The 15,163-nt window shown below is 43.0% G+C and overlaps 1 protein-coding gene across 1 annotated transcript; it reads left to right on the top strand.

Moving 5' to 3' along the window:
- The first annotated feature begins 2,861 nt into the window (after nt 1-2,861).
- Nucleotides 2,862-13,291, top strand: spint2 (serine peptidase inhibitor, Kunitz type, 2). The gene is made up of 9 exons (XM_041995426.1): nt 2,862-3,128; nt 3,678-3,848; nt 4,245-4,367; nt 4,637-4,660; nt 6,519-6,680; nt 6,783-6,845; nt 6,926-7,102; nt 12,403-12,508; nt 12,616-13,291. Exons 1-9 carry the CDS (start codon nt 2,972-2,974, stop codon nt 12,701-12,703), a joined length of 1,071 nt encoding a protein of 356 aa, XP_041851360.1. The 5' UTR covers nt 2,862-2,971; the 3' UTR covers nt 12,704-13,291.
- The last annotated feature ends 1,872 nt before the right edge of the window (nt 13,292-15,163 follow it).

Raw genomic sequence — 15,163 nt, 5'->3', positions numbered from 1 at the left:
TTTCTAAGGACTGTCATGATATTGATATGTCATTAGTCCATCCATCCATTTTCTTCCGTTTATCCAGAGTCATCAATCCGCCTGTTCATCTCCCGCTCCATCCTTCCCTTACTCCTGAACAAGACCCCGAGATATGTAAACTCCTCCACTTGGGGCAGGACCCCATCGCAGACCCGGAGAGAGCACTCCACCCTTTTCCGGCTGAGGACCATGGTCTCGGACTTGGAGGTGCTGATTCTCATCCCAGCCGCTTCACACTCGGCTGTGAATTGCTCCAGTGAGAGCTGAAGATCACGGCCCGATGAAGCCAACAGAACTACATCATCCGCAAAGAGCAGAGACCCAATCCTGAGGCCACCGAACCGGATCCCCTCCACATCTCGGCTGCGCCGATATGTCATTACTAAGGGTAGTGAAATATTATTAATTACCTTTTTTTACTACTGATATGTCATTAGTAAAAAAGGTAATTAATAATATTTCACTACCCTTAACACATATTTGTAATCTCTCATTTCAAACTGGATGTGTTCCAAAGAAAATGAAAATTGCTAAAGTTATACCGCTGTTTAAAAATGGAGACAAACATAATTTCACAAACTACAGGCCAATTTCATTGCTGCCTCAGTTCTCTAAAATTCTTGAGAAACTCTTCAATAAATGCTTAGAATTATTTATTGACAAACATAACTTATTAAATGAAAGACAATATGGTTTCAGGGCAAAAAGATCAACTTCAATGGCAATTATTAATGCAGTAGAAGAAATTACAAAGGTACTGGACAATAAAAAATATGCCATTGGAATATTCATTGACCTTAAAAAGGCTTTCGATACCATAAATCATTCCATCTTGCTCAAAAAACTTCATAGTTATGGGATTAGAGGAGTGGCTTGGAACTGGGTTATGTGGCAGTATGTGAGGTTGGCAGAGGTTTCATCAAGGTGTCTTGACATTACTTGTGGTGTACCGCAGGGGTCAGTATTAGGCCCTAAACTATTTATCCTGTATATCAATGATGTATTCAACGTTTCTGAATTGTTTAAATGTATATTATTTGCAGATGACACTAAAATATTTTACTCTGACGATAACTATAATAACCTTATAAACACCGTAAATATTGAACTTGGTAAAATTAAAATATGGATGGATATTAATAAATTATCATTAAATTTAAATAAAACTAAGGTTATGATGTTTGGGAATTATAAAACGGATCCGGACCTACAGGTAGTTATTGAAGGCATACAAATAGATAAAGTATCTGAACACAAATTTTTAGGAGTAATAATGGATAGTAAATTATCATGGAAACCACACATAAGACACATTAAAACAAAAGTTTCCAAAAGCCTTTCGATATTAAGCAAGGTTAAGCAGTTACTAGATTATAAAGCACTCCGCATCTTGTATTCTTCTCTAGTACTCCCATATTTAACTTACTGCACTGAAATATGGGGAAATAATTACCAAAACACAATACAGCCACTCTTTTAGTATTTTTGTATCATTATTTTGTTTCCTTTCTTTCTGATTATATACATATATATGTATATATATATGTATATTTTGTCTTGTTATGTTTCACACTATTGTACACTATGTGTTGTCACAGGCTCGAAATAAATAATAAAAATAAATAAATAAATAAATAAATGTTGGTAAAAAAGTTGATCTGAGGAAGCCACCACCAACCTGGAAATCCCAGTTCTCCATGGAAGGAAGAACAGGATCAGATATTTTTTAAACTCCATAGATAAAAAAAAACGATGTCGAAGGTAGAATATGGTCATGTTGGATAACTGTCTTTTGATGATGGTCATGTTGGATAACTGTCTTTTGATGATGGTCATGTTGGATAACTGTCTTTTGATGATGGTCATGTTGGATAACTGTCTTTTGATGATGGTCATGTTGGATAACTGTCTTTTGATGATGGTCATGTTGGATAACTGTCTTTTGATGATGGTCATGTTGGATAACTGTCTTTTGATGATGGTCATGTTGGATAACTGTCTTTTGATGATGGTCATGTTGGATAACTGTCTTTTGATGATGGTCATGTTGGATAACTGTCTTTTGATGAATGGACAAATATTTGATCGGTGGAGAGACTAATTAGTCAGAGGACATGAGGTCTGTGGTGGACATTAAGGACAGAGAATAGAGACCAATCCATTTATTTTCACCCATGTTGGTCCAATTTATGTAGTTTTTTTTTCTTTTTCTTCTTCTTTTGGCTTTTTCCTTTTGTTTCAGTTTGCCTCCATGTTGCTTCTCTTGTTTTTTTATTCTTGTGTTTTATCTAAAAAGATCAGGACCCGAAGCAGGAGGGAAAAACTCCTTCTGGGCCAGAACCAGGAGGGAAACCTCCATCCAAATCAGTTGGAGCCAGCTCCAGTTTCCACAGAGAGAAGCTGAAGCTCTCATGGGGAAATCCAGGACTCTGGGATCTTTAAGGTCCAATGGGTCCTGGTCTCTAAGAGCTGTGTGAGGAGAAAAATGTTAGATTCTATTCTGGATCTAACGGGAAGCGGATGAAGCTAAACCTGGTCTCTGGTCTGCATCAGAACCCTTGCTGGTGCATCTTGGACCACATCCTTCTGATCTTAATGGACTAGTTTTCCTGATGTTGGGAACATTAGGGATGGGGGGTCCTAGGAACCTGGTTTAGATGTGGGTCAGAGGTTCTGTTTTAACTTAATAAGTACGGTTCTGAACCTGCTGTACTGAGAACTGATCACCTTATTGATTAATACTACTGAACACACTCCTCTCTTTGTGTGTCTGGTGTCATATGACCATGCAGGGGGCGTGGCCGCTGTGACCTCACCTGTCGCTCAGGTAAACTTCGGAGCAACAACACAAAGCCACCAGACGCGGAAGTGAGAGCTGTGCGCGCGGACTGAGAACGCGTTTGTGTTTTATTTCCAGTGTTCGGTTCGGCTCGAGCTTCAGTACCAAGAGATGCTGAAAGAAAGCCTAAAGCTGCTCGCGCTCTGCAGTCTGATCCGGTTCGGACTGGCTCAGGGAGAGCCCGGTGAAGAGGCTCCGGACGGCGGGGATGGACCGCACATCGTGCCGCTGCTGGAGGCCGGAGAGTCTCGGAGCAACCAGAGCAGCCGTAAGAAAACACCTGATTATTGATTATTGATGGGAGCGGAGGGGGGGCGCGTGGTCAGTCGTCCGGGCTTTTAGGGATCCATGATCAGTTTCTTACTAAATAAAAGATGAGTCATCAGAGACAGGAAGTGTGTGTGCGCGTGCGTGTGAGCAGATATAGAGCTGAATGTTGTTCTACCTGTCGGGCTGCATTTACCTGTCCGGGTGTTTACAGTCTGACTCGGCTCAGGGTGTGTTTGCGCTGCGCCCAGTCTCCATTTTGTTTCTAAAGAAACAGGCTTGTGTTTCCAGAATAACCCCGAATACTGATTCTAGAAAAGCCTCCAGTTCTGTTGTTGGGGTGGTTGAAGAGTGAAGGTGGTGGTGATGATGATTTTCTGGTAATCTTTCATTGTTCCAGATCAGGACCCATGATTCTTCATCATCGTCATTATTATTGTTATTATTTTTATTATTATTATTATTATTATCAGAGGAGGAATCAGGTTCTTAGAAATGGACCTGGTGATGTAAACGGACTGAGGTTCTGGTTCTCTGGTTCTCATTCCAGTCCACTGCCTTCTGCCGATGAAGGTGGGTTCATGCCGTGCCGCCTTCCCCAAGTTTTTCTACAACGTGACCAATCAGAGCTGCAGCAGCTTCATCTACGGCGGCTGCGAGGCCAACGAGAACAACTTCGACTCTCAGGAGGAGTGTGAGGCCACCTGCAGAGGAGTCACAGGTGAAGCTCACAAACCCTACACGTACCTGAATGCACCACCAAGCAGCGTTTTCACTCTGTGGAGCAAGAAGTAGTCAATCACCTGGTTAATGAGCAGCACGGATAAACTCCGCCTTTAACCGGTCTGGTCCAGTCTCAGTATGTCCCACTGGATGTTGGAGTCCAGCCCCAGTCTGCATCCCAACACTGGAAACTCTTAATGTTCTGGTCCCTGTAAAACTCTGAGCTGGATTTCAAACCCAGCTTCTGAGCCCAACCTCAGACCTTGTCTGAGCTGGATCTCTCAGATGAATCTTAGACCCAGGTTTCAAGCCAGACCTCAGACCCTGGTTCTGAGCCGGACCTGGAACCAGCGTATTGCTACCAGCTGTGTGCTGACTCTGTGTTTTTGTTCAGGTTCGGTTCTGCCCCTCGAGTCAACGCTGGCTCCTCCTCAGCCTCCTGCTAAAGCTCCTCGAATGGCTCCAGCAGCTCCACCAGAGTCTGATCCAACAGACTCCGCCCCATTTAAAAAAAACGGTACGTCCCCACTGACCTGTCAGGGATATCAATAACATTGACTGAAAACAGGTTTTTACTGGCGTTTACTTTTAAAGAGCAGTTTCAGTTCATGTAAGGCTGTAGAGAGGCGCCCCCTGCAGGCCGACATGTCAACTACATGATCTGGTACCACAGTACTGTAGTACTACAGTTAAAGTACCACAGTACTGTAGTGCAGCAGTTAAAGTACTACATACTGCATCGGATGGTGAATTTGTCCAACATGGTTTCTTCTTTGTGTCCTGCAGAAATTTCAGCTGAAGAATTTGCTGGTAAGTTCTATTTCTACCGGGGGGGGGGCTACAACAGACAGGACTATGTTTACCTGGGCTGCTATTCTATAAACCTGGTCTGGGCTCAGGGGCCTCATTTCTAAAGCCGGCTTAGGAACAAAACCTGCGTACGCCAAATAAAGTCACCTTTTAGGATTTACAAAAAACCAAACCTGACGGGAAAATGTTCCTTCCTCCACGGCAACTCTGACCAGGCGTACATACAAAATCTAGAAAAACAGGAAGCGGCGACACCAACGGTCCAGAATAAAAACAAGAAATGATGTGAAATGTGAGACGTTTGTACACAATCCACTATCACCTTCCACACCACATGTTAGATATTAAAGCTGTTTGCAGACATGAATAAAGACACGTTCCATATTTATCCTCCTGAGAGCCACGCTCGGGAAAACCAGGATTTCCAGGAAAAAGGGAGATGATGTTAATAAGAAGCTCAACCACTAAAACATGTTCTGTCATTGTGGAACAAAACTTCATGTTATAAAACCCATCCAGATAAATAAGGAGCCAGTCTGCTGCCAGCATGTAGCAGTCAGTAAAAGAACAGGCGGAAAGTAGCTTCAGTCCTTCATCCTAGACCCAGCAGAGCGGGACCAGACTGGAGGCTGGAGGTCTAGAAGTGATGCAACGCTTAGGAAACACGTAGAGGAGGATTTATTTATTTATTCTTACACAAAGCTTTTTATTGTTGTCCTCATTTCTGTCCGAATGGTGAATGGTCAGTACTTCTAGAACACTTTTATCCAAAGCCCTTTACATGTACATCACATTCACACACTGAAGCTGCCGTGCAAGGCGCTCAACCACGACCCATCAGGAGCAACTAGGGGTTCGGTGTTTTGCTCAGGGACACCTCCATGCTGGGATCGAACCGGCAACCCTTGGGCTGCAGGAGAATCACTCTACCCACTGAGCCATGCCGCCCCTGTCCACATGGTCTTTATCTCCTGCAACTCCTTGTCCACATGGTTAATAGCGGTGATGGTGTCCCTCTGCCCACCCACCCAGCAGAAGCAACCAGCAACTAGAAAGAAACATTATTTACCACTAAATAAACGGCTACCAGTCTCAGATGTTTCTGTACATGTTCATTTTATAAATTAAAACAAATTCCCGGCATCATTACTGTCATTTAGCAGATACTTTTCTCCACTCTGGGAATCGAACTTCGATCTCCCGCATCGCAGACAGATGTTCTACCGACTGAGATATCCATCCGTACGTTCCGACTCCTCTGGTGGTTCTTCCTTCTTACACTGTGATGACAGCGTCTCCACCTGCTGCCACTATTCTGTCTTTCTGACACCAGTAACGTCCACGCCGTGTCCACCAGTTACACATTTTTACCTTTTCCAACGTGCTCCATCAGGATCTCTGTCTCACACCCCGAAAAATTCCTCTTCTTCCCTCTTTTTCCCTCCCGAGCCATCATGGAAATGATGTGATGAATATGTATTACAGGCGTCCACCTGACCATTTATAGCCACCATGTGGGCGGGGCAAGGCGTCCCTCACGTGGGCGGGGCAAGGCGTCCCTCACCTGCGCCACTTTAGAGTTGGTTCTGGTTTATAAACAGAAACAGGTGGAGGACGTGTGTGTGCACGCTTTGATAAATCTGGAAGTTGAAGTTTGCTGCAGACGCCGCCTGTAGTTTACGTTGCTACGCTCAGGTTGATAAATGAAGCTCCTGGTCCTGGTTTATGAAGTATGGAGTAAGTTAGTGGAAAGACTGGAAGATTAACTGGCAATGCTTTTAGTCCGAGTCTGCAATAAAGGACTGGTGATCATTGATGTTAAATATATGATACAACCTGTGTAATTAAATCTAATCAGAGCGCTGTGGGGCGGAGCCTCAGGTGGGTCCCTGCAGAGCAGCACTGAAGCACTGGTTCTACAACACCAAGACGGGCAGCTGTCACTCATTCATCTACGGAGGATGCAGGGGAAACAAGAACAACTACCTTGATGAGGAGAGCTGCAAGGCTGCCTGCACAGGTGAGACTGATACTTGCCACACCTGGCTGTCCCTGTACAAGTGGGACTGAGGTAAATTTTCTTTTGTGAGTCTTCTCTAATGACAGTGTTTGTATCATTCAGGAGTCCAAGTCCTGCCACCATCTCAGAAAGCTTCAACTAATGAAGGCCCTGCAGGTGTTACAGGTGAGAAGGTGGAGCTACAGGAACATCACAAGGTCTTCAAGTTCAGGTGCATAATGGGTTATTTGTTGTCTCTGTCTCAGAACACTGCAGGTTGCGTCCGGATCCTGGACCTTGCCGAGCTGCCTTTCCCAAGTTCTACTATGACTCGATCTCCGCCACCTGCCAGAACTTTGTGTTTGGAGGTTGCCAAGGCAACGCAAACCAGTTTGACACCATAGAAGAGTGCCTGAGGAGCTGCAGTGGAGAGGGTAAAACAGGTATAAACTGGTCCTGGTTCAGTCCTGGTTTGAGCCAGTCTAGTTCTGGTTAGCTCCCGGCAGAGTCTGATCTGGACCTGGTTGGGTCTGACCTGGTTCTGGATGGGTCAGATCAGGGGCCTCATTTCTAAAGCCGGCTACCTTAGGACCTCTGTGAGACATGGACTGGGAGGATTTTGTCTGGCTGGTTTTGACACCAGAAGACAGAGTTTGTCCAGAGAGGAGGCGAGAGAGGAGCAGAGTGTTTCTGTAGCCTCATTAACAGACAGTAAGGAGAAGTCTGAGTGGGAAGGGAGGGTAGAGTAAACCTCATCAGACAGCTGTGTAGGTCTGAGGGATCTCAAGTTTCTGTGGTAGGACACCATTTTTGGAGCCGCTTGAGTGACATGAGGAAGGAAGACAGAGAATTTAACCAGGAAGTGGTCTGAGAGGTGCAGCAGGGTAACGGACAGGTCAGCTGTGGAGCAGTTTCTGGTCAGTACTAAGTCAAGAGTTTTACCAGCTTTGTGTGTTGGAGGAGTCTGAACCAGTTTGAGATTGAAAGAGTACATGAGGAACTTCCAGGCAGATTCCATTATGGCGGCAGCATAAAGCGTGGGCTCCTCGACACTTTGATTAAGAAAGCCTAATAATTAATAAGAAGCAATGATAAGTGTGGCAGGGTTGTAGTAAGGGCAATGAGAAAGAACCGAGGAAGGGGTAAAAGGTTGAATAGAAACATGGATTTGAACCATTTGACTAATGAACGGTGACGCTTCTAGCAGCCTTTCGGGAGCAGAGGACATCCCTTTGAGTGGGCTGAACATCATCAGACCTCACCTAAAGAAGCTGGTCTGGTATTTGGTTGGAATGTGCATATGTTAAACAAGTGTTTTGGGTTGTTTGTTATTGTTTCTGTAGCAACGGGGGTGTAAATATGAAAGGAAGGATGGAGAGACATGAGATAAGAGTGTCAGAGAAGAATGACATCCAAGAACTGCATCAAAGTAGCATCAATGGTGTACTCCACCCAACTAAAAGAAGCAAGATAAGATGAAAAAAGAAGGTGTTAGGGTTATGTGGTGGGGGGTGATTACATTTTTTACAAGAGACTCATCTAACAGAAGGAACATGCAAAGCTTAAGAGGAACGGTTACAATCAAGTTTTTTCTGCCTCTTACAAGTAGGGACACCAGAGAGGGGTGGCCATTTTGATTTCCGGGGAGAATTAAGGGACAAAGAGGGTAGGTATATCCTGGTTAAGGGGAAACTAGCAGGAGAGATGATGACTCTTGTTAGGCTCCACCTGGTTCATAGACAGATCTTTGATTTTATGACTGCAGAGGTAGAGGGATTTTTGATTGCTGGGGGGACTTAAACCAAAGACTCTCAGCTAGATTCCACAGGAGGAGGTTTTCAAAATAATGTAATTAGTAAAAAATGAAGGGGCTGGTGTCAGAACTGGGAATTATGGATGTATGGAGGGACTTGAATCCCACAAGGAAGGATTATGCTTATTATTCATCACCACACAAAGTGTATTTGAGGATTGATTACTTTTTAAAGTATAATAGACTTTAAATAAAGTTAAATAAATAAATAAACTTTATTTAACACTACGTCTGGCGGGGGAGAGGAAAAGAACAATTTCGAGATTGAATTCAAATATATTAAAAGGGCACATGAAGGAAGAAATAATGAAGGAAATTCAGACATATGTAGAGGATAATGATAAAGGTGAGGTGTCCCTATCGGTGTTGTGGCATGCTTGTAAAACTGTGATGAGAGGGAAGATAATAGCCAAATCTGCATATTTAAAACAACTAAGACAGTTAAAGTTTGACACATTAGAAGCAGACCTAAAAGGTTAGAAAGAGAACATAAAGAAAAACTGGAAGAGAACATAAATCGGGAAATAAAAAAAGGTGGAGATGTATGAAATTTATGCACAGGATATCAAAAAAATTGTTACAAAACAAAGATATTATGAAGTGGGAGGTAAGTCAACTAAATTGTTGGCATGTAAACTGAACAAATGGCAAACAAAAAACAATATTAATAAAATTAGGGACCACATCGGGGATTAGTGAACAAGACAGAGGAGATACAAAATGCTTTGAGGCTTATTACAAAAATCTCGATCTAGTAAAAATCTAGTAATAAAACCAGATACATCAGTTTCTGGAAACTTTAAATTTACCAACAGTGACGGAAGAACAGAAAGTGGCTTTGATTGCTGAAATTACAGGGGAGGAAATAAAGCAATTTCAAATCTTAAGATTAATAAATCCCCTGGTGCAGATGGTAGAAATCGCTTCGGGGATCATTAACACCACTTCTGCAGAAAGCTTCAACCGGGTGCTAAAGGGGGGAGAAATTGCCAGTTCATGGAGAGACGGGATTATCTCTGTGATTCCAAAAGAGGGAAAGGATGAACAGAAATGCTGGGGGTGGGCCTTTTTATATAGGTTGTTAGAGAGATTTCAGTTCCACAAGACATTTATTAAGGTCATACGGTCCCTATAATAAACCAGTTCCTAGGATGCTATTTTTCTGGAACCTTTAAGCAATTGGATAAAAGAAAATGAGAATATAACGGGTATAAACATAGGAGAGGTGGTGCACAAAGTAGCCTTATTTGCAGATGACATATTCATATATTTGTCAAACCCAAACACATCTTTCCCTGTGCTATGACAACCCTTCCAGACTATGGCCATCTGTCTGCTACAAAATAAATATACAGAAAACTCAGGCTATCACTTTCAATTACAGACCAGCCCAAGATATTAGAGACAATTATAAGATCAACTGGGAATCCATTTCGTTAAAATATCTGGGGGGTCAATTTACCTCAAGATTTAGAATGATTAAAATCTTCAAATTACGATCTGTTGATCAATAAAATTAATTTTGATATCAGCAGATGGAGTTTGATACCTTATATGAGAATTGCACATAGAGTGGAGGTGGTAAAAATGAATGCAATTCCAAGGCTTCTGTACGTATTAGAGTTTACCCATGAAGGTGACCGATGACGGATTCAAGAAATGGGATAAAATGATCTCTAGGTATGTTTGGCAGAAACAAAAGCCAAGGATTAGGTATAGAACGCTGCAGCTAGCTAAAAATAAAGGGGGACTAGCACTCCCGTGTTTGAAGAGCTATTATTGAGCTGCACAAATAAAAACATTGGTCAACATATACAACCCCTCCTACTCAGCAAGATGGAAAGAAACTGAGGCTAGTACAACAGATGGGATCACTATACAGGCTATAGCAGGGGAGAAAAACCCGATAAAACATTAGAGAAGGGATGAACCCTTGGTTGGATATTTAATTGAAGATTTGGTTTGAATTAATCACCAAAAATGATTTGAGAACTTAAAGTAGATTATTACAATGGATTGGGTATGAATCTAATTTTACCCTGAGTAGGATGGATAAGAGTTTCTAAAATTGGGAACAAGGACCTACAATATTTTGGGAGCTCTTAAAAAAGAAGGAGATTAAAATTTTTCAAGAAATGAAAGACCAACACGGATTAACAAATCACGATCAATATAGATATTTGCAATTAAGACATTATCCAGAGCAAACAATAAGGGGACCCATTTAGGGGATGGGGTCAGAAGTTATTGAATTGTTCACTTCAGCTTATGAATCAAATATGGGGAAAAATTGATTTCCAAGTTTTATAGGGGAGTGGAAAACTTAAAGGGAAACAACTGTGTATTTAAAAGCGAGATGGGAGAGAGAAGCAAACATGATATCTGTAGATGAATGGGAAGATAAATGTGCTGCAGTGGAGGAAAACTTGTTCTTTATCTTGGAAAGAACATGGATGGAAAATTATTAAAAGATTTTTCAAAACACCATCACAGACAAAATACCAAGACACAAAGTGTTGGCGCCTATGTGGTGCTGACAGAGGTGACCACTACCTCGTGTTCTGGAGTTGCTCCTCCATCTGCAGTTATTGGCAGGAGCTTAAGAAGTGTATGGATAAAATACTGACGGTAAACCTTCCACCTACATTTGATGTTTTATACTTGGGGAGAAGGAATTGATTTGACAAATATATTTATAGAAGAATGTTGGCTGCAAGCAAAATAGCGATTATATGTAATGGAAAAGTTAATGCTCTCTCTGAGGCTTGAGGTAGACAAATTTAGAAGAATTTGGGCGAGTTGGATAGAGGACATAAAACCAGTTAGGACAGTCTTTATTTGAAGTTTATATAATAGAAAATTTTAAAATACCCAATGCTTGGAAATGCTTAATAAAAAGAAAATTGAAGAAGAAAGAGTAGATGAGAGCCAGAAAGTCAGTCGCTGTGGTTTGTCAATGTGAATGTTCATGTCTCCCATGACAATTAGTGGTGTGCCATCATCAGGAATGTCAGAGAGAATCATGTCCATTTCAGAGACAAACTCGTCTATACTGCCACCCGGAGGCGGTAAATGACCAGAATGTATGCAGTGATGGGTGTAGAGACCTTTACTGGTGATACTCAGGTGATGAGCAGGTAGCCATAGGACGGAGAGGTAAAGTTCCACTTTGTAGAAATAAGAAAGCCCGTTCCACCTCCTCGTCCAGCTGAGCGAGGTGTTTGGGTAAATTCTGCGTTGACAGAAAGGGCAGCTGGTGTAGCTGTGTTTTCTGGACGGATCCAGGTTTCAGTCAGGGCTAGGACCTGAATGTCTGAGAGATTTACCAATGAACTCATAAATTCTGTTTTGTTCACTGCAGACTGACAGTTCCAGAGACCAAAGGTAACAGAGGATGTGGCCGACGTGCATGCTATTGGAAAAGACTGTCTTTCTGACACCAGTAACATCCACGCCGTGTCCACCAGTTACACATTTTTACCTTTTCCAACGTGGTCCATCAGGATCACTGTCTCACACCCCGAAAAATTCCTCTTCTTCCCTCTTTTTCCCTCCCGAGCCATCATGGAAATGATGTGATGAATATGTATTACAGGCGTCCACCTGACCATTTATAGCCACCATGTGGGCGGGGCAAGGCGTCCCTCACCTGCACTGCTTTAGAGTTGGTTCTGGTTTATAAACAGAAACAGGTGGAGGACGTGTGTGTGCACGCTTTGATAAATCTGGAAGTTGAAGTTTGCTGCAGACGCCGCCTGTAGTTTACGTTGCTACGCTCAGGTTGATAAATGAGGCTCCTGGTCCTTATTGGTTATGATCTGGCCTTGGTTGGATCTGATCTGGTCCTGGTTGGGTCCTGGTTGGATCTGATCTGGTCCTGGGTGGGTCTGGGGGACCTGTTTAACCCCATGCTGTCTCATCTGTCCTTAGCCTTCTTCCTCTTCGCCACCCTTGCCATTGTCTCCGCTCTGCTGCTGGCGATCCTCGTCATCATCACCTTCAGACGTCACCACCGGTCCCGCCGTCCGTCCTCCAGGTAACTTTTACCCAGCAGCACCACCTTCAAGCTCTCATAGTGACCCGTAGAACCTCCAGACCTACCTGGTTCTCTCTCACTGATTTTATTGTCTTCCTTTTTCTCAGTGATAAGGAGGAGCTTCTTCCGGATGAGCAGTCTTCCCTGGATTCTCTAACCATCCCTGAGAGCCCAAAACCAGGACTGAACGCCTGAGGGGTCCTGGAACTGTCCGGGTCACCAGGGTCTAGTCCTCGGGTGGGGGGGTGGGGGGATTCAGTTCTGAGGAGGTTCAGACTTCTGTACAGTAAAGGTTTCCTTCAGCAGCAGAAATCCATCTGATTCGTCACTGATCAATCAGATTTGTTACAGATCAAATAGATCCATCACAATCAATTAGATCTGTCACCGATTGGACTGGGGTCAGGTGACTGGACAGGGGTCAGGTGACTGGACTGGGGTTCTGCTGCTGATTAATGGTAATGTCACTTGTCTGTCACGAGAACTGAATGTTTGTTTTTCTCTGATTAAATCTGATAGTGAAGCCGTCTCTCTGATTAGTAATCAATGACCTGAATATTTTAAGATTAAATTAATGAGTAATCAGTCATGAGCTGCGACAGTCCCGCCTGCAGGGGGAACCCGTGTGAGCAAACTACAGCTCCCAAGATTCTCTGCTCAGTTCTGGTTTGTCTTCAGCTCCCCCTGCAGGCTGAAGTGTCCATTCAGCTCCTGATCAGTTTTATTGATTATTTTATTGATCTTTGTCAGTTTTTGTTAAAAATAAACTTTTTTTTTTCCTGATGGCTTTTTTGTGATCAATAGTCTGATTGTAAGCTGTAATGATTAATCAATCCACTGAGGAACAAATATAATTGACTAATTTTATTTATTAAATCAAAAATTGATCAGCCTATTGATCAGAAACTGTACGGGTGTATTATCAGAGTCATTTTTTAATTTACTGATGATTAAAATCATCAATCAGTTGAATGCTGGTCACTCAGATCAATAAATAAGCTTCAATCTATTCATTTGGATGGATCAATTCAAGTGGAAGAACATAAACATGGCAGCTCTGCTATGCAGATGACACTCAGCTTTTCCTTTCTTTCCCACCTGACGACACAACGTCTCAATGTGAATATCAGCATGTTGCTGATATCTCCACATGGATGAAGGATCGCCACCTTCAGCTAAATCTGTCCAAGACCGAGCTTATTGTCTTTCCAGCCAGTCCTTCCTTACCTCCACAGATAAGCGTGCAGCTTGACTCCATCACGCTTGTGTCTACGTCTTCTACCAGGAATCTTGGTGTCATGGTAGACAACCAGCTGACCTTTAAGGACCATGTTGCCTCGGTTCATCGATCTTGCCGATTTGCTCTCTACAACATCAGGAGGATCAGACCATACCTGACTGAACACACGGCCCAGCTCCTGGTCCAGGCTCTGGTCATTTCACACATTGACTACTGCAACTCCTTACTGGCTGGCCTGCCTGCATGCTCAGTTAAACCTCTGCAGATGATCCAGAACGCAGCAGCACGTCTGGTCTTCAACCAGCCCAAAAGAGCTCATGTCACTCCGCTGCTAATCGCTCTCCACTGGCTTCCAGTTGCAGCTCATCAGATTCAAAGCTCTGCTTCTGGCTTACAAAACAATAACCCAAACGGCTCCGGTCTACCTCCACTCCTTAATCCAGAGCTACACTCCCTCTCCACAGTTACGCTCTGCCAGCGAAAGACGCCTAGTGCTCCCACCACAAGGTGGCGCCACATCAGTAGCTAGACTCTTCTCCTCTGTTGTTCCCCGGTGGTGGAACCATCTACCAAAGTCCGTCCGATCCACAGAGTCCTTATCCACTTTTAAAAGCAAGCTAAAGATTCAGTTGTTTAAGGAGCATTTCCACATTTAACTAAATGAGTTAGAAAGATTTGTCCAGCTCTTTGGCTCAACCAAGTACTGAAGAAGCTGCTGCACTTATGCCCAAGTTGATATTGTGTGATGAAATCGTGATCTTGTATTTAAACAAAATGACTTAAAAAAAAAAAAAATTATATGCACTGCCTCTAGCTCTACATGACAGCACCTGGTCCAACTGGACTCAAAGCGGTCTGACTATCACTTAATGATGACGTCCCATCTTGTTTGAATTCATGCTTGTGTTGTTCTTATTCTCAAATGTAAGTCGCTTTGGATAAAAGCGTCTGCTAAATGACCGTAGAATAGAATAGAATAGCTCAGATTCCCGGAGGCGTCTCCTGAGAGAAAACTGGTAAAAGTTTCTATAAGAGCGGAAGAGTAGAGATAAGTAAAAATGTGAAACTATCACGGTTAATTACATTGTTTTCTACATGTTCTGCCAGGATGAGCTTAAGGGATGTACGGATAAGTTCTTCATTTTTAAATTAGTCTGTTGCTGAATTTACATATTACTGCTGGAGGGGGTGGGGCTAAATAAAGAACAGAATACACCCGGTAGAAAGTTACAACATCAGCTGTTTAGTGTCAACAGAAAAAAAACAGACAAGCAGCTGCTGGACCTGGAACACCTGCAACATCTGCAGGTAACAAAGCTGACAATCATCAGGAGCACCTAGAAAAAGATATTATTAAGATAATATTAGGAACCCCCCGAATCCCCCCATCTCTCCAAACCCTGTGCAAAACCCTA

The sequence above is a fragment of the Melanotaenia boesemani genome, chromosome 9 (assembly GCF_017639745.1).
Source record: "Melanotaenia boesemani isolate fMelBoe1 chromosome 9, fMelBoe1.pri, whole genome shotgun sequence".
Taxonomy (NCBI): domain Eukaryota; kingdom Metazoa; phylum Chordata; class Actinopteri; order Atheriniformes; family Melanotaeniidae; genus Melanotaenia; species Melanotaenia boesemani.
The sequence above is the reverse complement of the archived record's forward strand: the minus strand, read 5'-3'. Positions and strand labels throughout refer to the sequence as shown.